At 44.4% G+C, this 25,236-nt stretch overlaps 1 protein-coding gene across 2 annotated transcripts in view; it reads right to left on the reverse strand.

The window, feature by feature from the left end:
* The window catches only part of PLXNA4 (plexin A4), a 538,983-nt gene that overhangs the window by 80,423 nt on the left and 433,324 nt on the right, over nt 1–25,236 (reverse strand). For both annotated transcript variants that reach the window (XM_054178000.1, XM_054177999.1), the window contains exons 11-14: nt 16,343–16,439; nt 12,553–12,743; nt 5,221–5,372; nt 3,974–4,091 (exon numbers count right to left, since the gene is read on the reverse strand). In XM_054178000.1, the coding sequence (XP_054033975.1) occupies nt 3,974–4,091; nt 5,221–5,372; nt 12,553–12,743; nt 16,343–16,439 (558 nt within the window). The remainder of the gene's footprint in view (nt 1–3,973; nt 4,092–5,220; nt 5,373–12,552; nt 12,744–16,342; nt 16,440–25,236) is intronic.

Below are 25,236 nucleotides of genomic sequence, written 5' to 3' on the forward strand. Positions count from 1 at the left end.
GGACAGGTGACCCCAAACTGACCAACAAGGTGTTTCATCCCATGGATGTCATCTTCAGTATAAAGCTGAAGGACCACCAGGGTCAAGCCTCTTCTGCAATGGTCGGCGTTTAAGGAAGGCTCTATCCATTCTGCCTTTGATCCTGATCTGTGTGTTCCTGAATCTAATTCCAGAATCCAACTCCTGAATTTGCTTCTGAGCTCAGTCTGGGATTTTCTCAGTGCCTGCCCCCTGCATTAGTCATGATGGTGATGTAATTGTCATCAGGGTAGTTGGGTTTGAAATCAGTTTGTATCTATTTGTATCTATTTCATTTTATTGTCATTTTCATTCAAGCTGGTTTAATTTCCTTTCTAATCCATCAGCCTATTCCCCTTATTTCCTTTCTCTTCCCTTTGGGAAGGGAGAGGGATTAACAGAGAGTGTCTGCTGCTCATTTTGTGGCAGCCCTAACCCCTGTCAGTTCTCTAACAGCTGTTATTGGGCATTATCCCAATGTAGACATTATCCCAAAATGCAGATGCAAAATATGCCTTTCAGTAGGCACTGTTCCTCTATTTCTAGGGTACCACCTAAAGCTCCGTTCGTGAATCCTCTTTAATCTCTTACTGATGCCCACCCTCACCGATGTAAATTACTTCTGACCATGCTGCTGCCGCTGCTGGAAGAGGACCTCCCAAATGGGAGAAAATGTGTTGAGCATGGTCAGTTTGGTGCACACAGCCTGCAATAGCATCTGCTTTACAAACCACAGAGGAACATTTGAGTTAAAGACCCAAAGCCCTTGTCCCACCCCTGGGTAGGTTTTCTGCCTTCTCCTCAGGGGTGGATAAACCAGCCATGCCCTTTTGAGAATCCTTGCAGACCAGAACTACATCAACAAATCTCATTGGCAAAGCATTGCTGTGCCTTGTGCAGGTTTTGTGGCTAAGCTCTCAAAGTTGTGATAAACCATCAATTATTCACCATGGCCTTCATAAATATTGCACAGCATGTTTGCAAGAAACCCCAGCCTCCAGAATACTTATTATTACCTTGCTGCTGAAAGGTGATGGAAATGCAAGGGGCTCCAGTGGATCTCTAGTAGGCAGAAGTGGACAGTGGCAATGAAGGAAAGATGGCAGAACATCTGTAGCTTTCTAGGAGTTTGCCTAATATCCTTTGCTCCCCAACCCTTTACTTTCCTCTGGTACGTCCTCCACACAGGCAGCCCACAGAGAAGCTGCCATCAGACCTATGTTTAAACTGACCTTAGGGTGCATGTCAAGACCTTGGCTGCCACTTTATTCCTCCTGAGGACAAGGGCAGAGCAAGATGTGACTCCTGCACAAATTGTGCACCTGGGTTTACTTTCTACAGGTTCAACAGTAGCAGCAGCAGGGAACAGATGGAAGGGAGACCTGTTGCAAATGCTCTCTCCTGGGACAAGGATATTAGGAGCAGACCCAAAGAGATGCAATCAGAGTCACTGACATTACTTTCACTAGTCACAATATTTTCATTCAAAGCCAGAATAAAGGCAAACATGCTTCAACATCTGAAAGATCTGATTGAAAATCCATGACAATAATCATAGCAACAAAACTAATAACTTAAAAAAAAAGGTGAGAAGAAATTATTTTCATTTAGATCATCATAAATTTAATTTCAGCCTGCAACCCAATGCATTGTTTCCCTTTTGGCTTATTGTACTCTCCAATGTAATTTACAGTTTTGATCACAGATGAGTTTAAAAGTTCTGATGCAAAATATGGAGAAGAACTGGCACCTCTAAACCTGTTTTAAAACACTGAAATTAAATACTTGTTTGAGTTCAAAATAACATCTCTTCCAATTCTTGCAGAAGAGGGGAAGATTAAACTTATTGGCCCAATTTGACCCTGTTCTGCTTCACACCTTTTGAAAAGCTGTTTTCCAGAGGATTTACTGCACATCAGAAAGCAACTTTTATCTACCATGTGATGCCCTTCCTTAGTTTTCAAACATCTTCCTTCCCTTAAAAGCTGCACCCACCACTGCAGGATACCAAAGCACGTTGTGATGCCTGCAATAACATCTCAACGCTCCTGGCAGAAGTATCAGATGAAGCCAAGCTGTGCCAACGAACATATCTCCTGCTATGAAAGCAAGGGACAGGGAGAAGGGTGTGTGGTGGGCAGGCTGGAGAATGTCTGTGTTGTTTTTTTCTCTGTCTAGCACAAAGGTATCTAGGTATTCAGCAGAGAAAACCCTTCATGCTCATGCACGGCTGGGATAGCTGGCAGCTAGAAAGCTGGCAAGCGGTGGGAAAAGCTGTCACAGATGGACACGGATGATCAAAATTGGACAGTAATTCAAGAGTAGCAAAGGTGACGTGTTGAAGTGTAATGTCCTGGAAAGAGCCCTTCTGGCTGCCTAGTGGGGGTTGTCTCTCAAGGCTTTTCTCTGTGCCCACTGCCGTAGCACCTGAGCGACATCAGAAAATACAGAGAACAAAGAAATTTCCCTAGCTTGAGGGGGAAATCTAACATATTTGTATTAATTATCAGCTCCCTTTGCAATAAGAAAATGCTTGGGCATGTGAATCATTTCAGAAGACCCATCCCTTGCAGGAGCTTTTGATGGGAACAAAGAAACCCTCTTATCTCAGACCTTCACAGATCTGCACAGATCAAGGCCAGAAAATGCTTGCATGTCCACAGCAAGGGGTCTCAGAGGAATAAGGAGGTCTTTTGGACGAGGAGTAGCCTCAGAAAGGAGTAAAAAGTAAGTTGAGTGTACAACATGTTTGTCTCTGCTCCTCTCTTCCATGGCACTTTCACCACAACACCAGTAGTAGTGAGGAATTAGTCCCAGAGGCCCTTTGGTGCCTTTAAAAGCTGCTGTCCCAGAGAGACAGCATAGCAAGGCAACTGGCCAGCCTCAGCAAGAAAAATCAGAGGGGTGTGGCTGCTAAGTGCCATCACCACACATTGAGTAGAAGTTGTGTGTGTGATCCCAACACTCGCTAACCCTAAGAGCTTATGAATTCATCTCCAAATTCCGTACGGCTAAGTCCTCTCTCCAAACCACCCACCCTTAAAAGCTAACTGAAGTCCAGACTTAACTGGTGTCTATCATTTCACCATGGAGCAAAACAATTCCCACTTGCAGTGAATCCCAGTCATACTCTACAGCTCACTTTCACCCTGGCTGGTGAACTGGTCCCTCCTGTTCCAGTGCTGCTGGGATGCAATACTGCTTCTCCTGGATACCTCTAAGACCAGCTAATGCAAACATGCCTTGAATTCTACAATCTTGCAGAAACACCTGCCACTGATACAGTGACTGCTTGTGGCCCAGTAAGTGGAAATTTTTCCCCTTGCTAGCAGAAGACACTGGGCAGCTCTGCCACTGGTGTTGGAGAGCAGGGAGGATGGAGCAGGTGATGAGAAAAGACAGGATAAAGATACTCTTTGGGCCATGGAAAAGTGAGGAGGGGAAAAACACAGCCATGAGCATCACACTCCTCCTGATGAATACCTCAGAGCAGTAATAACTGGTGGTAACTCACATGCTTCTTCTGGAGGGCACTGGTATCTTCAGTTGTAGGGCCTGGAGGTTTGCTGGTAGGGTGAACACCACACCCGGGAAAAGTAAGATACTAGGGAAGCTTTTTACTTTTTTAGAGAATTCTTTTATTCCTTTGCCTTTTTTTTTCTTTCCTTATAGCATTTTTAACTATTAATGAGGGTTTTCTGTACTAATTTGGACCATGTCTGCATGTAACTGGACTAATCATTTGGACTATTATTAGAGTGCTAAAACATAAATTAGGTGAGCTATTTTTGCTTATAACGAGTTTGAAAGGAAATGGAAGGAACAGATTGGTGAACTCAGAGCATCAGTGAAGAGCTCAGAGGCTTAATATGGTCAAGGATGATGGATAGATGCAGCAAAAGGAACTGAGGCCCAACAACCACCAGGGTCAAGGAGGAATCTTGCAGAAGCTTACCATAAAGTAGTAGAGCTGTGAAGATCTGGCCATGAACTCTGGCTTGCACTCAGTCACACAAATTTCCACAAATCCAGCATGCTGGCTGGGCTTGGCCTCCCCCATCTCACATACTATCCTGTGGAGAAAATATGAACCAGAAGACAAGTTTAAGGGATGGTTTTGTGCTCTTGGTAAGATGGGACTGGAGCAAACTGCCCACACTGCTGGGGAATGGAGTGTAGATTTAACCTGTCCTCTGCTTTCCAATCATATAATCATACAATATATTGGGTTGGAAAGGACCATTAAAACTCTTTCCATCCAACCCCCCTTCAGTGAACAGGGACATCTCCAACCAGGTCAGGTTGCTCAGAGACCCATCAAGTTTGACCTTGAATGCCTCTAAGGATGGAGCCTCTGCAACCTCTCCAGGCAAGCTGTTCCAGTAGTTCCAGTATTTCACCTCTTTATGTCCAGCCTAAATCTACCCTGCTCCAGTTTCAAACCATTGCCCCTTGTCTCTCTGTTGCTACAAACCCTTCTAAACACTCCCTCCCCACAATCTCTGTAGGTCCCTTTCAGATGCTGAAATGCTGCCATAAAGTCTCCCTGCAGCATTCTGCTGTCCAGGCTGAACAAACCCAACTTGCTCAGCCTGTTTTTGCAGGAGAGGTGCTCCAGCCTTTTGATCATCTTTGAGGCCTTCCTCTGGCCCAGTGCCAGCAGGTCTATGCCCATCTTGTCTTGAGGGCCTCCAGAAGCCAAACTGTGAATGGAGTTATTTTTTAGAGTGGTGGCTTTCGGCTGTTGGCACTTGGTGGGACAAATGCTTAGCAAGTGTAAATGAACAAAGCTTCAATTAGCTTCACCATAGCTGAGCTAAGGTTTGACCCTAGGGGTCTTTCTGTCCTCCAGCCTTGCATGATAGACAGCTTTGCAGATGCAAGGCTTAATGAACACTCCTGAACCTGATAAGCCCCTTCCTGGGACTGCTGACTCTCTGTAATGGAACTGAACATCCTTGTGGCGGCTCTTATATGAAAAACAGAACATAACCTCAGGACGTATACCATGAGGATTCTCTAAATACACAATCCAAACGTGGCAATAAAGGGATTATTATCTCCTGGGCTGTAAGCGAGGAATAGCATCTTCCATTCCTCATTTCCAAGGCTGGGTGGAGTAGACTTCTTAGAAGACCTACAGGAAGCAATGACTGTTATCAGATGTGCTGTAGCCCACTGTCTGCCACACACTCAACTTACTGCTCTGCTGGGATGTACCCTTCCACCAGTGGTTTGCACTCCACTCCAGCCACTTTGACGTGAGATGCAATATCTCTGAACTCCAGCCCCAGATTCTCCCCACGGATGGTCACTTTGGTCCCACCTTCACGAGGACCCGTCACTGGATTAATCTGGATAAACAAACCAAGAAGGACAATAATCAAACTACCTATGTAAAGGCATCAGCATCCTCTCAGGTGAAAGAAGAGGCAGTATCAGGTGTCTTTGTGACCACTAGAGACATTCCTAATTACGAATGCTAGACAACTGAGGAAACAAGCCTGCTCTAGGTAGGTCACTTAGTCCAGCACCTCAAACATCTCACACATGCCCCAACCTTAGAGTATACAAAATTCTATGCCCACAGCTCATTTGTTCTCATCTATGTGCAAAACATCCAGAGCCAAATAGAAGGGTTATTTTAGGTAGAAGCAGAGGTTTCTGGTGGTGTAGCTGAGCTCTGCACTTTATAGACCTGAGCCACAGAAAGGAGAGGGACATGGTGAAAAGAAATGGGAGAAAGGACAAGAAAATGACAGAAATGGCTTCAGCCAGTCACTTTAAATCCTAAACTGCCAGCCCAAAGCACATGCAGTTTTTGATCTGTTCTGAAGGTAGGTATTGGTCATCCATAACAAATTCAGTTGAAAATATTCACCTGAAAACAAAATAACAGCTGAGATACAAGAAAAACAGCATGTCAAAAGAGGTACAGAGTAGGTGGATGGTGACTGAGACAGCAGCTATGTGCCAGAATGTATTTCTGAAAAAGCTCTAGCTGCTCTCATGGGATAGCTAAAGCTGGGAGAAGGGCAGGCATGGGAGCATAGACAGCCTATTTGTGGGCTGGGACATCCTTGAATCCCAGCAGGAAATGAGTGGCTCTCCCAGCCACTGGTGGCATAATGTTTGCATCCCAGTCTGGACATTCACCACACCTCAGAAGGGAAAGGATCACTTTGTCTTGCCCTTCAGTGGCTGTATTGGGTAGCAGCCAAAGCACCACCCAGATTCCAAAGTTCACCTCTTGTTCCCATTGCAGAACTTCACCCTACACCCAGAGTTGGCCATCTCTGTGCAATTATGTCTGATCCATGCAAATGGGTTGTGCACAAAGGAAAGCATTTTGCATCACATCCATCACCAGATGGAAATTAGCATTGAAGTTGTCTCCTCAACATTGAAATGACACAAAAGTCATGGGGCTGGCCCTGGATTATCTCAGTTCTGTCCTTCCAATTATTTGCTGTGCCCAAATGCTTTGCCACACAACTGCTTGGTTGGAATGGGCTTCAAACCTTGCTTTCAAAGGGTATTCCCTGCTGTCCATTCAGGATGCCATGGCTGCCATCTGGCACCATTGGCAATGCTCTCTCTGTAGTAAGGAAGTGGGAATTCCTTGTCTGAGGTCTGTACTAGCTGGGCGATGGCTCTGCCAACTGGGAATCTAGGGCTGGCAGCTAGAGCCTCGTGTAGCAGTTGGACTGGCAGGGAAGGTCAAGGAACTGGCATGAGAAGGCTGCTCTTGATCACTTCCCAGCACCAAGTCTGTCAGCAGGGTTAGACTAATTTCCACCCAGAAGTCAATTTTCAGAAGGTCCATCTTTAATAAAAGAACTGAGATCCTGGCACTTTTATGGGATATTTTATTTGGGGGATATTTTATTTTAGGTCCCATGAACCACCTCCTGAATGAGTGTGTCTGCTCTGACTCTACAGAGAATCCAGGAAGTTTAACAGACAAATAGCACAGATAATCATAAACAAGTACTTTGACCTGTACGGTTGTGGAACATTGACACAAACTTTGCAGCACAAGATTCCTGCAGCAGAGTAGTTTCAGGTCCCCCAAACCAGGCAAATACCTCTTAGAATAGTGAAATCACAGACTCATTTTGGTTGGAAGAGATCTTTCAGACCATCAAGTCCAACTGTTAACACAACATGCTAGGTCACCACTAAACCATGCCCCTCAGCACCACAACTACAAGTCTTTTAAATCCCTCCAGGGATGATGACTACAGCACTTCCCTGGACAGTCTGTTCCAGGGCTTGACAACCCTTTTGGGAAAACAATTTTTCCTAATATCCAACCTAAACCTCCCCTGGTGCAATTTGAGGCCACTTCTTTTTCTGTTGCTTGCTACTTGGGAGAAGAGATGAGCAATAGCACAAGGCTTTTGGCTGGCTTGTGCCAACAAAATCAGAACCATGGCAGGCTCGTTTCTACTCTAAAAGTCAACAAGATACTTAAGTCCTAAAAGGAAAATAGCACAACATTCACAAACCTGACAAGTGAAATGATTATTTGGCTTGGCTGGAGATTTGACCTGTGAAGGGTTTATGTTGAGGAGATTGATAGACAAGTAGAAAATGGATAAAAAGATAAAGAAAGAGAGAGGCATTTGTGGTTATCTTCCAGGAAATGAGAAAGGTATCTTCAAAATTGAGAATGAAAATGAAATTTCTACTCCAGGGGAAACTAATAGTGATTGTCTCAGTTGGAGACTCAACACTGAAAACTTGAGCTATTTTCCAAAAATGGCAATTCCAAAAATATGTTTATTCTGCGTCATTAATAAATACCTATTGAAGCAAAGTTTTCTGCATGAAATACTTATTTTTCTGATGCCAGTTAATCCTCTCCTGATAAAACACTACATGAATGGTGCTGGAAGGCTGGAATACATCTCCATACCAAATGCAATCTAATACGTACTCAAAATGAAAAAGGAAAGCTCAAATAAATTTCCCATAGTTTAGTTTATTTCCTTATGTATTAGGCACACTTTGGAAGAGACCTGAGGTCCCCCCTGGAATATTTTGGGTTTGTTTCATGCTATTAAACTTGCCATAAAATACTTCCCCCCCTGTTCTAGTAAAGCAGGTGTCTAGTAAGGTAGGTCTATGGATAATTAGGGCTCACCTATGCCTGACAGCAGTTGCTAGCATAGGTGCCACATCTCATAGCAGGTCAAAAGATGACAGTTTTATTCCTACAATTAATCTCATTATCCTGAATTAAAAGAGGTGTAATGGTGGCAATGAACATCTTGCTAGAAAAGTTCTTTTCTTTAGTAGTAGACATGAGTTTGAGACAAATGTTACACTGCAGACATCACCAAAAAATCAGATGAAATATCTTCATCCTCCTTCTAAAGCAATGGATTTTTTTTTTGTTGCTATGACTCTGTCCTGGTTCTGGCTAGGAGAGAGTTAATTTTCTTCCTAGTAGTTGGTAGAGTGCTGTGTTTTGGATTTGGGCTGAGAATAATGAGGGTAACACAGGGATGTTTTTGTTATTGCTGAGAGGTGCTTACACAGTGCTGAGACTTTTTCAGCTCTTTACCCCACCAGTGAGCAGACTGAGGGCGCACAAGAAGCTGGGAGGGGGCACAGCTCAGACAGCTGACCCCAACTGACCAAAAGGATGTTCCAAACCATATGGTATCATGCTCAGCATATAAAGATGAGAGAGAAAGAATAAAAGGAGGGATGCTTAGTGATGGCATTTGTCTTGCCAAATTATTGCTACATGAGAGACCCTGACTTTCCTGGAGACAGCTTAACACCTGCCTGTGATGGGAATTGGTGAGCAAATGCTTTGATTTGGTTTTTTTTGTGTTTGCAGCGTTTGCTTCATCTATTAAACAGTTTTTATCTTAATCCATGACTTTTACTCTTCTGACTCCCTCTCCTATCCCACTATGTGGGGACAGTGAGCAAGCAGCTCTGTAGGGCTGAGTTGATGGCTTGGGTTAAACCACAACAGACTGAAGAAACGTCAACAGGAAACTTTCTGGAGTTAAGCCAGCACAACACCTCTGAACCCCTACCTATGAGATTTTTGAGTTGTAAAAGTCAGCTTCAAAACCTACTTTTTTCTTCTTTTTTTTTTTTTTTCTTTTTTTTTACTTTATTTAAAATAGGAAGGTTTGGGTTTCTCCAAGGAGCACATGGGAGATATTTTACCCCCAGCTCATCACACTGACATAGATTTGTACAGAAAGAATGTGTTACTGGGCTGTTTTCACAGAGGGAAAAAAGAAGCCTGTTCCTATAGAACTACAGAATTGTTCTGTTTGGAACATGCCTCTATGATCGTCAAGGCCAACTCTTAACCTAGCAGCACCAAATCCACCACTAAACCATGTCCCTCCCTCTGTTACACATACCTTCAGGTATGTGGACTCCATCACTTTGCTGGACAGTCTGTTCCAGGGCTTGACAATCCTTTTGGGGGAGAAATTGTTCCTCATGTCCAACCTAAACTTCCCCTGGCACAATTTGAGGCTATTTCCTCTTGTCCTATCACTTGTTACTTGAGAGAAGAGACTGACCCCCAAATGACTCCAGCCTCCTTTCAGGGATTTGTAGACAGCAAGAAGGTTTCCCCTCAGCCTCCTTTACTCCTGGCTGAAAAACCCTAGTTCCCTCAATCACTCCTCAAGGTCTATGCTCTAGATCCTTCACCACTGTGTTGGCCTTCTCTGGGCACACTGCAAAAACATGGAATGAGAACTGCCAGTCCTTGCCAGGACAAGGAAACAAACGCTGCCAAGAAGCCTCAGCTTTCTCTTTAAGACCTCTCTTTAAGAGCTTAACACCACATCACAATTTATGCCCTCTACTCATAACAGCCTAATGCTTCAGCTTGTCACTCTTACAGAAGGTTTTGTGGCTCAGTGAGTCTGTAAGTCCTTTAATTTCACTGAGTGGCAATATAAATGCAAGAGCTAGTAAATAAGTAGAGGCTATAGGAAGCTCTGTGCTGGGTATGTGTGTCTGCCTGTGCAAGTGTGAGTACCCATGGTATTTCTCCTCCTTCACCAGCACAGATACTGTCCTGGCTCCTCGCCAGAATATATGTGCTCCAGACCTACCATTAGCTGCAATATATACCCAGTCACTTGAGATTACTTCCATGCTAATGGCTCAGAAAAAGACTTTCCAAGAGCTCCTTATGATTGCACCAGACAGTTGGAATATTTCATGAGTGAATATTGCAATGATCTGTTTGAGCTTTGGGAGCTGTTGGAGGAAATGCCAGCAGAATTAGAAGTACGTTCCCTCTGGAGCTGTAGGGTGGAGAATGAGTGCTTTGCACTTCATAAAGAGATTGGAGATGAAGGGTTGGGCTCAAAGCTTGGGGGGAAAAAAAGGCAGTGGACCTTCAGAACATCATAAAAATGCATGGTTAGGTCCTTGTGTTTTGGACTTCTACATTTTCTGGTCATCCATCATCCTCCCATTACAAAATTCTATAAATCTGTGCAATATTTCTGAATCTTTCTAAGGTCTGAGAATATGAAAAGATTCAGAAAAGGTTCTTCACAGCTCCCCAAAATTTTCAAGGTCTCTAAGCTGAACTTTCAGATGGAGCTACTAATTCTGGCTGTCTGGGTTTGGTTTCACAGATTCAGGTGGTTTGGATGGGCTCAAAATTACCAGCCCAAAATAAATTCATGGTGGAGACCTCCCCCTTGGAAACATTAGAATGAGCCTGGCAGTCCATCAGTTTAAATGAGTGAGTACTTTGGGAACTGATGGGTGGCATGGAGCTGGGTGTAGCACAGTAAGAGGCATTCTTTTCAGTGGCATCTGGGGAAAAAACAGATTCTACCCAGCCTTTTCTTTCAGAAAAATTTCATGCAAGGACACTGGCTTAGGGCTTGACTTTAACAGCCACACTTTTTGATTCTTAACCAAATACAATTGAAAAAAACCTTTCTTGCTGCCTAGGAAAGTGACCCACCTAATTATTCATATTAAACTGCAACTGTGGAGGCTGGATTGTCCTCTTTTGCATTTCCCCTTGTTTTCTTTGTCACCTTATTTGCTGAATATGGCCCTAGACATGCTGGAAGGGTGTTCATGGTAACTAAGGCATGCTCACTGAGAAATGCTTAAAGCAGGAGGCAGTTGGTAAAGATGTACTTGCTATTTTCAAGGTTAAGATCTGTCCTGCTTCCTGTGATCCTGACAATGGTGCCATTATAACACAGGTACCATAAGTCATCAGCCAAAAATCCTTTCAGAGTTCAGGCCTGATTTCATAGAATCATAGAGTGGTTTGGACTGGAAGAGATCTTTAAAGGTCATCTAGTCCAGCCCCCTTGCAGTGAAGAGATACATCTTCAACTAGATCAGGCTGCTCAAAACTCATCCGACCTGACTTGGAATGTTTCCAGAGATGGTGCATCTGTCACCTCTCTGGGCAATCTGGGCCAATGTTTTACTGTTCTTATTGTAGACAATTTCCTCCTTATATCTAGCTTGAATCTCCCTCTTTGAGTTTAAAACCATCCTCCCTTGTGCTATCACAACAGAATCTGCTAAAAAGATTGTCCCCATCTTTGTTACAAGCCCACTTTAAACACTTGCCTGCTCTCCCTCTGTTCCATCTCTCTATCATGTTTCTAGTCTCCTCTGTGCACCTTTCCCCAGCTATTCCTTTTGCCCAGTCAACACAATTATTAGTAAACCTCCTAAACAACATCATTATTCTGCAGGTCCTTCTCTCCAGCCTCACCCTCATTCTCTATTTATCACTTAATAGGACAATTCCAGATTTCCTTTAGTCCAGATTTGATCCTGCCTCCTCCTCAAGTCTTCAAAGAGTGAAGCTGACAGCTATCCCAGGCTTTGTTTGCGCTATGGGGACTTCTTTCACCATTGCAGTGAGCTGGGCAGTCAAGATTGTTACTCTTCTGGAGTCAGTGGATTCTTGCACTATTCTGGCCATTGACTTTGCTCAAGTCATTCTGAAAGAAAGCACAAACTACAGCCTGCCCCCTCCCTTGACTTTCTGCCAGCAAATCTCAAACCACTCTGGGATCACTCAGCATTGTCTTCTCAGCCAGGATGGCCAGAGAGGCTGTTTCATGAGACAGTTTGGCTAGTTTGATTACCCTAAACCCACCCATTTTAGATGCCCCAGAACAGCTTATCTTCAGATGTTTCTCTAGAAGGCCATAGTCTCCTAAAAGATTCATGTCTCACCTTGTGTGGGCAGGTGAGATACTACGAGGTTCCTTAGACTGCACCAGCAGACTGTGTTTGTAAGACTGATTCATGTCCACATTGACTGTGGTGGGAACTCTGACACTCTGCCCACCCCTGTGTCATAGATACCTCAAGTTGTGTGCTACTTTTGAAGACCACCATACCCAAAGGTGCCTGGGGCTATGTTTGACCCAGCAGAGCTCAGCCCCAACCTTCCCCTCACCAATCAAAAAGCACATCAGGAAAATAAATCAAGAAAAGGGTACAAGAGAGAATACTCCAGCTTCTTGTAGACCTGTGACTTACATCTGTGATCTTGGGGTTGGTGCATTTGCCCTTGGTGCTGGACAGCTCCAGCCACTGGCTGTCCTGGGCTGGGCAGTGCTGCTTCAGTGTGCACTGGCTCTGTCCCTCACACCAGCCGCACTCGAAGTCTGGGTCAGCTTTCAGGCAGAGTCCACAGCTGTCCCGCATGGCCCCACACTTGTACAGGTGAACTGGAGGGACAGAACAAAAAAAAGAGGACCTGAGAGATACAGATAGCATGGGAGAGTGGTGGGATGTCAGAGAGTAGAATGAGGACCGAGAGAGGGAAAAGTGTTCTGGGCTGCTCATCCCAGAGGCAGGCAGGACCTCTGCGAGGGGTAAATAAATTGCACTTGTCAGAATTCATCCCTAGTACAAGATGTTTTTGTAAGCTGAAAGGAGAAGGAAGGATGTTGTCCCCAGTAGAGTGATGGGCTGCAAGAAGGAATTTGGGGACTAAAATGCTTGGGCAGTGATTTGGCCTCCATTCTTTTCTTTTTCAGAAACCAAACATCATAGTGTCCCCTACAACCACTCTCAGCATCAGTTCTTCATCCTACAACCATTTTCTAGACTTGGTCTACCACAACTTAAACTTTAGGCCTTTCCTAGTGTGAAACTACCCAGAACTGGATGCTAAGGTGACACCATCCAGGTTTCCATAACAGAAATCCTAAGAGATGATAAATCCACAATGTTCACTATGACGCTGAACCAGCCTTCCCTCCTTCTGCTCCAGAAATTCTGTCTGCTTTGCATTTTGAGGTTATGTGTTGATGCCCCTCTAATAACAGACAGCAATTGATTAATGCTTTAGCTCCACCTTGGGCTGCTGAGTGATTAGAAGCAGTCAAAGCTTTTTCCAAATAAAGCCTTGAGATGTTGCAGTCCTCCTACGAAATAATTTTATTTCATTTGGAAAAGACCTCTAAAATCACTGAGTCTAACTGTTGACCTATCACAACAACAGTCATTAAACCTGAAGTGCCACGTCTACACATTCTTGTAAGATGGGGCATTTTCCCTTTGGGCTTCTGTTCTGCTGTGTCTGTAGGTAACTAAAGTATTTTCTGTGGTTACAGCTATGCACAGTGCCAAAGCTCAAAGCCTTTGGATAAGCGTTCTGAAAAGTTCTGTCTGTCTTCTCATACCTGCACTCCAAAACTCAACAAGTATTGACCAACATCAGCTCAGAAAAAAAAATATTTTTCTAGGTTGAGTGTAAGAAAATTTTGCAAAGTAGCTGTCAATCACTGTGTGCTACAGGAGTCCAGAGATGCAGCCCTTTCCTTAATTTTCTGTTAGATTTCCTCAGCTTTGCTGAGTTCCTCTGCTTGCAGTTCTACCAGTGAATATCTGCAGGCACTTCAGTAGGCTTGGCTTAGTTTAGCTTTTCAGCCCACCAGTCCTAGCCCAAGAGATGCTGGCTATGAAAGTAGTGGCATCTTGTTTGTTTGAAGGCAACATACCCCGGTGCAACTGCCTGGAGAAAGACACTGGGTTGTATCCTGCCTCTGCCCCTCACAGCTCAGTTTTCCAAGGAAGAAGATCTGCTTGTTTGCAGCACTGTGAAAAGCTCTGCCAGGGTTTTATGTTTGTCTGTAGCCACTACGTTTACGCTGGTAAATGAAGCTGTGTCCTCAAGAGAATGTGATATACCTCCCTGTGATATATCCATAAGCACATGCCTAAGCTCTCTTCCTGACCCAAAACATGATATCATCATTTGGGATAGCCACCAGCCAGTGCCACTTCATAATTTTTTTTTAGTCATTGCTTAAAAACTTTTGGGTTGGAATAACACAAGAACTTGTGCTAAAGACTAAGCACCACAAATGTTTCTTGTGTTCACAGGATGGGAGAATCATTTAGGTTGGAAAAAACATTTAAAATCACCACTTCCAACGACTAACCCAGCACTGCCAAGTCCACCACAAAATCGTACCCCTCAGCACCACAGCTACACAGCTTTTTAAACACATGCAGGGATGATGAACTCTACAACATTCCTGGGAAGCCTGTTCCAGAGCTTGACAACCATTCTGGGGAAGAAAGTTTTCAAAATGTCCAACCAAAAGTTCCTTTGGTGCAACTTGAGGCCATTTCCTCTTGTCCTATCACTTGTCACTTGGGAGAAGAGTTCTATCCCTGGTCTGATTTTTGTTACTAGCAAAGAAATACCCAAAGACACAATCATCATAATTATGAGATAGATTTTCTCTCCTCATCAACTGGGAAAGCTCAGTACTGCCCCAAAAGGTTTACACTCTTGGTGTGGACCATGTTGCATCAGAAACACTCAGGCTGTAATGGTAGTAGAAAATTAAGCAGGACTGGGATTAGTGCCCAAACTCCAACCTCCAGCCCACACTGTTTAAGGCCGGCACAGGTCATGGCACTGTTTGAACCCATGAATATTAGCATTGTCCTGGCAATGCCTTGGCACAGCTTGGAGGGCAAAAGAGAGGGCAGACAGCTGGAGCATGGAGAAAGGTTTTCAGTATGAACATGAGCTGTGACATGCTGCTGGATGCCAGGGCTAGACAAGGCTCTCTGGCCTTGCCTGTTGTGTTTACTGAGTGGATTTAACATTCAACACACAAAAAATCCCCAAACCCACCCCCCTCAAAAAAAAGAGAGAGAGAGAAAAGAGGAAACAAAGGTGGAAAATTGGGGTTGGTGGGGGTTGGGGGTTAAGGGGGGCTTGGGGGGGAAGGGTCAGGGAGAAGAGGCAGTTTTTTGCATTCAAACTGCTTATTTCAACCCACTGGCTATTCAGACCAGCAGAGAAAGACATCACAGAAATGGGTGGAGGAGAAGAAGGACAGGAAGGTGTCATGTCATGAGAAAAAGAATTGCCCTCTGTATTGCTTTCCAGGTTCAGTGAGGTGTTGGTGAAAACCTCACCCACTACCCCTCAGTGTGAGGGTGGGTGTGAAATGGTGTGAGGGGTCATGTGAGTTCCTGATGGAGTGAGATGGAATGGGAAAATGTGTAGAAAGTTTCTGAGAAAAGGTAAAATGAGGGAGGGAGAAACTTTTGAGACATGGTGATGTAAGAAGAGTCTGCAGGTCTGAGCTGCAGATGAAAAGGAGGGGTTGCCTGAGTGGAAGACCTCAGGGTGGCTGAGGGTAATGAGGAAAACGTGAATGGACCACCATCTCCAGCAAAAATGCCTGCCCCAGGGTCATGGCTGAAGATGCAATATCCCTCTGTGAGGGGCACATCAGCTCTGTGACACTGGTGGAGTTAAACAGAGCCAGTCTCTGGGCAGGGGGTGGTTTTCTGTCCTTTGCCATTATCATTTCATTTTGTTCCAACTTCGCCCATGGTGAGCTGCAGCTTTTCTCCTCCCCCTCTCCATTCCCCTCCTCATTACTACATTGCCTCTGAGAGAGCAGACAGCGCCTGGACTCCTGGCATGTTAACTTGAAAAGCATCACTGCAGGAGAAATAAAGGGGAGGAAGAAAGCTGGAGAAGGCAAGGCATAAAAACAAGACACAAAAAATGTGGGGAGAAGCGGGAGGTGAAGATGATGAGGGAAGGGAGAAAGCATCACAAGTGGGAGGGATAGCTGTATTTCTCAGGTGTAAAGAGAGAAGTGTTGGGGTTTGAGGTGGGGAGGAACATCAAGCACACACCAAAAAAAAATGGTAATTTGTAGAGTGCAGAGAACAAGTATGCAGCAGGCAGCACGGGGAGATGGTGGTGGCTTTGTTAAGTGTAGGGAGCCATGCAGCCCGTTGCTAAGGTTACAGCTTCCAAGGACAAGTTGAAATAACTCTTTACCTTTGTTCTGTGCTGGGTTGTCAATGTTGAAATTCCCGTTCCACACGACCGTCAGTTCCACTGGCAGGCTGTTAATCTCCATCCCTTCGTATGAATACTAGAAGTGGGAGAGGAAAAAAAAGAGAAAGAAAAGAAAAGAAAAGGAAAAAATAAAATAAAATCCCAAACCCAGATTTAACATGGTGGCCACAGGTGGGGAGGGGATGCAAGGAGGCAAGAAGTGGTGCTACAAGTTGTGAACAAGAGAAATGGAGCTTTCGGCTACCTCCCTAACCACCACTACCTGTCAGAAAGCCACTGGATGCTCTCAAAGTTGTGGTTCCAGTAGAGCAAGTGCCCCCCTCTGTTTGGCACTGGTGAGGCAACACCTTGAACTGTGTTCAGTTTTGGGCCCCTCACTCCAAGAAAGACATTGAGGTGCTGGAATCAGTCCAGAGAAGGGCAACAAAGCTGGTAAAGGGTCTGGAGAACAAATCTTGTGAGGAGTGGCTGAGGGAATTGGAGTTGTTTAGTTTTCAGAAAAGGAAACTGAGGGGTGACCTCATTGTCCTCTAAGGAAGTTGGAGCAAGGGGGGGTGTCAATCTCTTCTCATATGCACAAGTTACAGGACAAGAGGAAATGGCCTCAAGTTGTGCCAGGGAAGGTTGAAGTTGGGTATTAGGGAAAAATTCTTCACAGAAAGGGTCACCAGGTATTGGAACAGTCTGCCAGAAGGGTGGTGTAGTCACTGTTCCTGAAGGTATTTAAAAGTCATGTGAATGTGGTACTGAGAGATGTTGTTTAGTGGGAGTGGGATTGTGATGTCTAGGTGAGCAGTTTGATGTGATGATCTTGAAGGTCTCTTCCAACTTTGAGAGTTCTGTGATTCTATAACCTACAGCCATTAGCCAGTCATTCCATGATTTAAGTGTATTTGCATGTGATGGGGCTTATATTGGAAACCTGCCTCTTGCTGAGCTGTTGAGCACAGCTCTGAAGGACCTTTTGCCAATTCGTGGGTGCACTTCTAAGGTGCACATCATGCATTGTGGGTCTCCCATCTCAACATGGGTAGTGAATACTGAAACAAGGTAATAGGAATAGGGTAGTGAAACACCCAAACAGATTGCTCAAGGGAAGTCAGACTTGGGGTCCTGCACTTGATCTAGTAAAAGATTTCTCTGATGATTGAAGAGGGGTTGGATAAGATGAGCTTTGAGGGTCCCTTCCAATCTGATGCATTCTATGATTCTATGAATAGAACTCTGCTGTGCACTTCATAGATGCTGAGTACATCCATAGATGCCTTGAGCCCTGGAACAGGATGTACAGAGAGACCGAAGTCACCTCTCAGGAGAGTGTCAAAACCAACTTGGACACATTCCTGTGTAACCTTCTTTAAGTGGACCTGCCGTATGAGAGAGGAGGCTGGACTAGATGATCCCCAGAGGTCCCTTCCAATCCCCACCATTCTGGGATTCTGAGCAAATATGTAAGGTTAGGTACGTCAGAGGTATTTTTTAAAACTTGGAAAAACCTGTTGAGTTCTCAGGAAGCAGGGAACAAGCATATCATGGAAATACCTTAAAACCAGGGAAAATCGAGGGTCTGTGTAATTATAGACCTGTCAGCCTAACTTGGCTTCCCAAGAAGAAAGTACATCAAATTATTAAACAATCAATTTATAAGCACCTGCAAGATGATAAGGTGATAAAAATCAGCCACCATAGATTTGTCAAGAACAAATTGTGTCAACCCAATCTAATTTCTTTTTCTGACAGGTTTAATGGCTTTGTGGATAAAGGGGTGGCAGCAGATGTGATTTATCTTGATTTTAGTAGAGCATTTGCTATAATCCTTACAGGAGATTCCCATAAACAAACTCAGGAAATGGGATCTAAAAGAAGCCACCCGCAGATGCATGTACAAGCTGCCAAAAAGAAGTCAAATAATTCAATGTCAGGTTGGGAGGGCATCACAAATGGAGCATTGTTCTGACTGCAGAGTTATTCACTATTTTCACTACTGACTTGGATGACAGACTAATGTTATAATGAATGGCACCAATGCAACAACATCCAAAAGCAGGGTTAAGAATTCAAAACAAACTTGACAAATTGTAGAACGGGGCCAAAATCAACAAAGTGAAATTCAATCCAGGCAAGTACTGAGTGTTCTTCAGGAGGAGAAATCAATGCAAACAAATATGGAAGTGGAGTGACTGGCCAGTGCTGCAGGAAAGTGTCTGGGGACTACTGAAGAGCACAGATTGTGTATCAACAATGCCATATTGCTGCCAAAAAAACCCAACAAAACCTCATTTGGGGATGTAGTAGATAGAGTTTGTTCCATACATAAGCCCCAGAAGGCAGTTGTTTTTCCCTACTCAGAAACAGAAAGGCTTCAGCTGTAGAAGGGGGGATTCAGTTTCCAGCAAGAAGAAGGGCATAGAAATCTTCTGAGAGAGTTGGACAGACCTAAACAAACACTTGTCAGGCACAGCTGAGTACAAAGATCTGATTTTAACAAATGAAATGGAAACTGATCTCTGGAGGGTCTCTCTGCTTAGAGAGCTCTCTGACAGAAACCAGTTCACAGAGGGTTCACCCAGTTGTCCACCTCCATCCACAGCTTCCATCCAATGCTTCACTAAAAGAGAAAAAGATTCATAATGGGAGAGGAGAGGGCTGCTTAAAGGACAGAATAGGAACAAGCCAAAAGGAAGAGACACATTTCATGTCTCCTACTCTTACTGACCACAGTGCACATAAGGATCTACCCTTCTGAGATCAGGAATCTCTGCACTGGGATTTACAAAGGGACTAGCTCCCACTTTTCATAAATCATAGAATGGTTTGGGTTGGAAAAGACCTTAAAGGTCATCTAGTCTATCAAAGGCCTTCCACTAGATCAGGTTGCTCAAAGGCCTGTCCAACCTGGCCTTGAACACTTCCACGTTCTCTAGGCAACCTGTTCCTGTGTCTCAATACCCTCACAGCAAAGAACTTCTTCTTTATATCCAATCTAAATCTACCCTCTATCAGTTTGAAATAATTATCCCTTGTCTTGTCACTACACTCCCAGATAAAGAGTCCATCCTCAACTTTTTTATAGCCCCCCTTTAAGTACTGGAGGGATGCAATAAGGTCTCTCTGCAGTGATCTCCATGCTGAACAGCCCCAGCTCTCCCAGATTGTCCTTATACCAAAGGTGTTTCAGGCCCTTGAACGCCTTTGTGGCCTCCTCTTGACCTGTTCCAGCAGGTCTATGTCTTTCTTGTTTTGAGGACCCCAGATCTGGACACAGCACTGCAGATGGGATCTCACCAGAACAGAGGGGCAGAATCACCTCTCTTCACCTATAGGTCCTGTTTTTCATAATGGAGCCCAGGATGCAATTAGCCTTCTGGGCTACACACACACACTGCTGGCTCATCTTCTGTTTTTCACTTACCAGCACCCACAAATCCTTCTCCATAAGGCTGCTCCAGCCAGTATTTGTGGTTGATACAAAGAAAAAGATGCTTTCCCCACTACAGGGTTAACTATAATTCAGTAAGCTGTCTGATTTGGTTTGGCATATCTTAGAGACCACTAAAGAGTTTCCCATCATTTAGAGTCTCGGAATGTTTTTTCCACAGAGATGCCAAAGCTCTGAGCCTTTTAGATGAAGGTTTTTCTGTATCCATTAATTGACATCTAATTGCAGAGTAAATCATATCTGGTGATTTCTGTCCATTACAGCAGAGTGAGTGCTAGTCGAACGGAAATTTCTCTGTGGACAAACTAAACACAATTAGCCACTAATATTCAAGACCCTGTGATTACAATCTAGTTATAAGGTATTTATGGGTATAAGCTTTGTGGTTACCATGGAAGTAAAGAGCAGCTGCAGGTTAGCAGAGCCTTTCACAATAGATATGAATCCAACAGTCTGGCTCAATATTAGCATTTTTGTGACACCATGTCACTGCCGGCAAGATGTAAGATGACGTGGAGTCACTTGGACTCACAGCATTGGCATTTCACAGCTTTTTGGAGCAAGGATGGGGAAAGTAGTGAGAAGAAGAGCACCTATGAAACACAGAACAATTAACAGAACCATGGAATTATGGGATTGTTTCTTCAGGAAAAGACCCCTAAGATCATTGAGGCCAATCATTCACCTAACATGGGCACTAAACCACGTCCCAAGGTGTAACAGCTACATGTTTTTAGAACACCTCAAGGGACTCCACTACCTCCCTGGGAAGCCTATTCCAATACCTGACCATCCTTTCAATATTTTTTTTTCCCCTAATACCAACTATAAACCTTCCCTGGTGCAATTGTCATTCTTCTCATTCTATCACTTGATACTGGGGAGGAGAGAGAGCAACCCACACCTCACTGCAAACTCCTTTCAGATGGTTATAGAGATCAGTGAAGTCTCGCCTTAGCCTCCTGCTCTCCAGATTAAACAACCCCAGTTCCCTCAGTTGCTCCTCATATGATTTTTCTCTAAACCCTTCACCATCTTTGTTGCTCTTCTCTGCACATGCTTCAGCAACTTAATGTCTTTCTTTCAGCAAGGGGCCCAAAACTGAATTCAGAAATCTTCTGCCACTCCAGAGCTTTGTGAATGCCTGCTTTGCGCAATATTTTGCAAATGCTGATTTGGAATGGGAAAGAGCATTTCTGCAGAGCCACTGATGACCCTGATGACACTGATGTTGAGTTTGCAGGTGCCTGAGAAAGCATTGCTTTCTGTCTCAGCAGAGCTGACTCATGTGTGTGTTGGGATTTAGCTGTTAGAGCCTAGAGAGGGAAGCCAAGGGACAGGCAGCTGGAGTCTCCCAGAGCTTTTCATCCCACTGAAGATCTGAGTGCCAGCAGCAGGAGCCCAGCTGGGATTTCAGATCTTATCTGTCTGCAGCACTGGGGGCAAACACATATTAGACTTGTTAACTCAGCAGACTTGATCCAGAATTGGAAACAAATGTGGGGGGATAAACAGCAGGATCCCCATGGAAGAGCTCCAAGGATGAAGCCAGCTGGGAGCTGGGATGAGTTTACTCCTACTGTAGTGCCCAGTCTGCCACTTGTAGATGTGGTGCTGAGGCACATGATTTAGTGGTAACCTGGCAGTACTGGGTTAATAGTTGGACTTGATAATCTTAAAGGTTTCTTTGTGTCAAAAGAATTCTTTAATACTGTGACTCAGCCATCTCGTGGGCTGCACAGCAGCCAAACAGCCATTTGCAAGGTACCTGTGAGCAAATTCTCTGTCCTTTTCAGACCACAGGAGCTGCTAACTTATTGTGACTCTTCACTCACTGAACTCAATGGGGGTCTTTGAAAAGGATTTGCCCAGCTCTAACAACAAGATGGAAATACATTTCAGAGAAGAGAAAAGGGATGATGTATCAATCTCTAGGACACCAGAGCTTCCTGGATACTACAGGTAAGAGCATCCATGCCATTAGGGCTTGTATGTACACATTGCCTTGCATAACTTTCTGTAGCATAGGCAAAACTGCTCAAAAGATGTAAACCTGACTATTAATATGGCCAAACCTGGATTCTCACCATGGAAATCAAATTAAAGCGGAAAATTACATGCAATTTAGAGGCTCACACTGAGAAAAAGAGGCTGCCCTTCCAGAAAGGCAGACTGACTCTCACCAGGAAATGCTAAAAAGCTGCTAGAAGGGGCTGTTGCAATCTGCAGGAATAGCAGAATGTAGTTTGAACTCCTAAGTACCAGCTTTTTGCCTCTAAAACTCTCTGCCACTATTGATACCCCTGCCACATGGCCTGACCCGATCATATCACTTGGCCACGTTAGTGGATTCACATACTGTACAAAAGCTACTATAAATATGTTGACTGTTTCTCTGATGGAAGTTCACTGTGCTCAGACTGAGAGGACAGCTCCAAAATCAGTGGCCAGTCCTAAAACAGCTATGCAAAAATAAGCTCACTTCATGGAATGATACTGAAATCTGCAAATTCCTGTCTGCTTTGGGGATCCTGTTACTACAGGCACCCTGCATTACAGGAATTCATCTTCACACACCTCTGAAGCCACATAATTTGTGCTAGCTATAGAATCATAGAATGTTTTGGGTTGAAAGAGACATTAAAGATTACATGGGTCCAACCCCTCTGCCATGGGGTCACCAAGGTTGCCACCTTCCACTAAATCAGGTTACTCAAAGCCCAGTTCAACCTGGTCTTGAACACTTCCTGGGATGCAGCGTAGACTCAGAGGATGCTTGGGTTGGAAGAGACCTCCAGAGATCATCAAATCCAAGCCCCCTGAAAAGCAGGATCACCTATGGCAGGTCACACCGGAATGTATCCAGGAGGGTGTTGAAGATCTCTAGAGAAGGAGACTCCATGACCTCTTTGGCAGCCTATTCCAGTGCTCCATCACTCTCAGAGCAAAAAACTTTTTTCATATGTCAAGAATTTCCCATGCTTGAGTTTGCATCCATTGCCCCTTGTCCTTTGCATCCACACCTTTCTGGGGAACTTTCTTGTCCCAATGTTTCGCCACCCTCAAAAGTAGAGAATTTCTCCCTAATATCTAATCTAAACTTACTTCTTTCCATTTCAAACTTATTCAATCACTACACTCCCTGATAACAAGTCTCTCTCCATCTTTCTTATAAGCCTCCTTTAAGTACTGAAAGACTGCTGGAAGGTCTCCCTGTAGTCTTCCCTTATCCAAGCTGAACAACCACACTCTCTCACCCTGTCCTGATATGGAAGGTCCTCCAACACCCTGATCTTTGTGGCCCACCTCTGGACCCACTCAGGCAGGTCCATGTCTTCCTTGCACTGAGGGCCTGGAGCTGATCCATATCCATGTCTGACATCTTGCTGCATCCCATCGGGATGCTGTATCAGAGGGTAAAGCCCTTTGATAGTTTGGCTTGGGCACACTTAGGACAATAAACCAAGAGCAGTTACATGATATTTCCTCTCTGTACCTCAGCCATGTTATTAAACACTGGAAAAGGCTCCCCAGGGTGGTGGTTGTATCACCAACCCTAGAGGTTTTTAAAAGATGCAGAGATGTGATGCTGAGGGATGTGGTTTAGCACCAGACTTGGTAGAGTGAGAGGATGGGTGGAGTTGATGATCTTAAAGGTCTTTTCCAACCAAAATGATTCTATGATCCTGTGTCCAATAGTAGGGAACCACCTGCAAACAGCATCATTCTAGCAACATTTCAGCAGTAGTCTATTTTCCCTGACACCACATTTGTGTACATCTCCAGCCTGCAGATTGACTCCCTGTACCTGGCTCCGTCATCAACTCCTTGTATGATCCTGTGCAAATTACAGAAACTTAGAATCACAGAATTGGTTTTGATTAGAAAAGGCCTCCAAGATCATTGAGTCCAACAATTGATGCAACACCACCATGGTCATTAAAACATCTCCCAAAGTGCCACGTCTACATGGGGTTTTTTGAACACCTATAGGGATGGTGACTCCACCACTTCCCTGGGCAGCCTGTTCCACTGTCTGACCACACTTTCAGTAAAGAATTTTTTCCTAATATCCAACCTAAACCTCCCCTGGTGCAATTTCAGGCTGCTCAATCCCTCTTTGCATAAGTTTTCCAGCCCTAAATTGTAGGTAGAAAACTTAGAATCATAGAGTCATTTTGGTTGAAATAGATCTTTAAAATCCTCATTAATTCAAGAACTTCTTGCCCAAGTCATCACATCTTTTTGAACTCCACTTCCCAAAGCTTGGACTGAATTTTTGTGTCTGGGTATCACCCAGGATAATAAAGCCCACATCACGATTGGGCTTTTTTCTGTGATATTTGAGTGTAGATAAATAATAATCATGCATCACAATAATTGAGGCATGAATTTACAGGCTACAGCCCTGTGTTTGTCTTCCTTTGGCCACCCACAAGTGTGTTTTCCCAAAATTCCTCTTTTTTTTTCCCCCAGGTCTGCTTTTCTGTTCTTTGATTTTATTTTTTGTCACTCTACTGTGTGAGCCAGCCACAGAGTCAAATGCTGCTGAGATCTTTTTGCACCAGTAGAATGATGTGACAAATACATTTACTTTACCTATCCCTAGTTAGGCAGCACTTCCTGCTGGACCACCCCAAGTCTCACAACACACAAACCTGGGATGGACTTGAGACAAATTATCTGAAGAGATTTTGCTGCTCAAAATCAGTGTGTGCTAAGGCCAGGCAAAGGGCAGGGTCACAGCAAGCAAGAATGTTGGCTGAATCATTGAAGCAGTTAATGGCAATGATCCTGGCATGGTAAAGGTGGGTCATCTCTCACCCATCTCCCTCCTCATGCCATATGTTGCTAATATTGGGCTGATTGCAAGTGCTGGGGTTCCCACTGTTTCCCACTGGGGAGGTTGCACTCTGCACTAATAGATCCTGCAATTTCAGCCATTCCTGCTGACATTTTTACTTACTTATTTATATGCCTCCTTACCTCTCTGCCTTTTCATTTCCTCCCATCACTCTGTGCCCAGACTGTCGGCAGAGCTATCATAAGTGCAATAAGGAATGGCAGGTAGGGTCTCTCTGAGTGATAATTGCATGCCTTGGGTGGTGTGATAGAGGACAAAGCCCAGAGCTGAGAGTCTCAAACCACTTGACAAGTACAATAATTGTCCCAGAGCACACTGCCTGCAGTGACTTATTGCTGTTATCAAATGAAATATCTCCAGGAAAGACAGGAGGAGAGACAGACCTGGCTATTGACTAGACCAAGCACCTAGGCACCATCAGTGCTGGCTATGACATTACTGACACACCATCAGATAGGCTGGTCCCACCTGGGTGTCCTTATAGCATCCTTCAAATGAAGTTGGAGACACTTAGAAAAGTGCCTGCTTAAGATGTTTCATGATCCCAGGTGTAAATGTTGAGGGATCAGG

This window comes from Dryobates pubescens, chromosome Z (assembly GCF_014839835.1).
Source record: "Dryobates pubescens isolate bDryPub1 chromosome Z, bDryPub1.pri, whole genome shotgun sequence".
Lineage (NCBI taxonomy): Eukaryota > Metazoa > Chordata > Aves > Piciformes > Picidae > Dryobates > Dryobates pubescens.